At 42.9% G+C, this 2,312-nt stretch overlaps 1 protein-coding gene across 1 annotated transcript; it reads left to right on the top strand.

The window, feature by feature from the left end:
- The first annotated feature begins 260 nt into the window (after positions 1-260).
- LOC108330707 (WRKY transcription factor WRKY51) lies at positions 261-1,821 on the top strand. The gene is made up of 3 exons (XM_017565218.2): positions 261-1,007; positions 1,093-1,218; positions 1,448-1,821. Exons 1-3 carry the CDS (start codon positions 424-426, stop codon positions 1,602-1,604), a joined length of 867 nt encoding a protein of 288 aa, XP_017420707.1. The 5' UTR covers positions 261-423; the 3' UTR covers positions 1,605-1,821.
- The last annotated feature ends 491 nt before the right edge of the window (positions 1,822-2,312 follow it).

A 2,312-nucleotide genomic window follows, 5' to 3' on the forward strand; every position in this document is an offset into this window, starting at 1 on the left:
AGAGGAAAAAAGAAGTTAATGTTAAGACAGTGGTTGGTTGTGAAGTACAGTGAGTTGAAGAAAAGGAAAAACAGAGAAAAAAGGAATGATGGTATTAACCATAATGATATTTTGTAATATGTGGCTTTTACATTTATTTATTTTCTGGTCTCTTATCTGTTACCCACTAATAGAAGGAAAGTGGGATCCACCACCAACACCTCTTTTGGACCTTCACAGTAACTATTGCTTTGTCGTGGCGTACTTTCCTCTGTTGCAACCAATGTTCGCCCTTGGATCCACGAAACTTGTTTGACTTTCCAACCTCTCTCTGTTTTATAACTTCTCCTCTTCCCACACCAAAACCGAAAACAAAAACAAAAACAAAAACAAAAGCAAAAACCTATTTCCTTTGTTTCTTCTCACAATTCTTGTTCCTGTTTCATGGCAGTGGATATGGTGGATCCTGTTCCCAGAACCAGGATGGAGGAACAATTAGCAATACAAGAAGCTGCTTCCGCTGGTTTGAAAAGCATGGAGCATCTCATTCGCCTCCTTTCTCCCTCTCCCTGCAATTCTTCTTTTTCTTCTAACAACAACAACCTCGACTGCTCCCAAATCACCGACTTCACCGTCTCCAAGTTCAAACAGGTCATTAACCTTCTCAACCGCACCGGCCACGCCCGCTTCCGCCGTGCACCGTCCCAACCCCAACCCCAGGCCCCACCGCAACCAAACCCACAACCACAACTTCAAGCCCAACAAGGTTTCACTTTGGATTTCGTTAAACCCACCATTCTCAACTCTAAGCCCTGCAACAAAGACGAAACTCTCACTCTCTCCACAACCACCACCACCTCCTCTTCCTTTTTATCCTCCGTCACCAACGACGCCAGCGTCTCCGACGGAAAGCTCGGTCCTTTCCTCCCTCCCTCCGCCGCCAAACCTCCTCTCTCCTCATCCCACCGGAAAAAGTGCCGCGACGCCGCGCTCTCCACCAAACCCTCCTGCCACTGCTCCAAGAAAAGGTTTTTCCCCTGCACCCTTCAAAAAAATTAATAATTTTAATCACAAACAAACAGAGAAACTGATGTTGATTCTTTTTTTATTCAGGAAATCACGCGTGAAACAATCCATCAGAGTCCCGGCGATAAGTTCCAAGATCGCCGACATCCCGCCGGACGAGTACTCGTGGAGGAAGTACGGGCAAAAACCGATCAAGGGTTCACCTTTTCCTCGGTATTATTCTATTCTTTCTTCCATCGCCTTGTTAAATGGGTTGAAGTCAAATGCAGATCTCAATGTCTGTAAAAAATTCGATTTTTAATTTAAGGGAAAAACATACATATAATAGTTCTTCAATCATAACTGAAACTTGGCTTCAATCATTTACGTAGTTTTCATGCTGTTCGATTAATTGGAATCTGGAATTGAAAATTCTTATAGAAAATTGCTGTGTTTTTGGCAGTGGGTACTACAAGTGCAGCACCGTCAAAGGGTGTCCGGCGAGGAAGCACGTGGAGCGCGCGCAAGATGACCCGAAGATGCTGATAGTGACGTACGAGGGCGAGCACCGTCACGCGCTTCCGTTGCCTGCCGCTACTGGCGGTGGTTTCGGGCTTTGAGCTAGTTAGCCAACGGCGTGGTGTCGGAAACTTGAGGGAAGTGCCCGTCCGGCCGTGACGGTAACGGCGGATGCGAGGAAGGGCGGAAAAGTTGGGTTGGAAGTCAACTTTTGCGGTGTGGACTTTGACGGAGTCGTCTAAATTTGACGAGGACTTTTGTGTAAATTTGACCCGAAATGAAATGAAAATATAGTGAAGCGTTTTTTATTTATGCAAACGAGGCATTTATTTATTTATTGATTTGATTTGATATGGGAGTTGAATTATTTGGTGGGAAGAATATATACGATCTATGTATGAATAATGGTAATAATAATATTGGGAGATCTAAGTTGAAAGATTAGATTCCTTTTGTTGAAAAAAGTGATGAAAAAAAGTCAAGGGGAGGGTCCCAGTGAGAGGTGCATGTGGAGTTGGAATAATGATAAAGGAACAGGTCAATGGTTGTTATGGCGAGTGGGTCCCATCCACCGTTACTTTAAATCTCTTTGACTCATCTTCTCCTCTCCCATTAACTTACGCAACCTAACCTTCCTTCACCGTTTCACGCCATAAAATAATCATCAATTCAATTATTCGTTTAATTTAAATAATAATATTTTAGTTCATCCATTTTAGGAATACTAAGCATGAAATGTTATTAAACAAAATTATGTTTAGGGAAAATTCAAACATCCTTTTGTCATGAATCACTTCTTTTCTCAAAAG

This window comes from Vigna angularis, chromosome 4 (assembly GCF_016808095.1).
Source record: "Vigna angularis cultivar LongXiaoDou No.4 chromosome 4, ASM1680809v1, whole genome shotgun sequence".
NCBI classification, from domain to species: domain Eukaryota; kingdom Viridiplantae; phylum Streptophyta; class Magnoliopsida; order Fabales; family Fabaceae; genus Vigna; species Vigna angularis.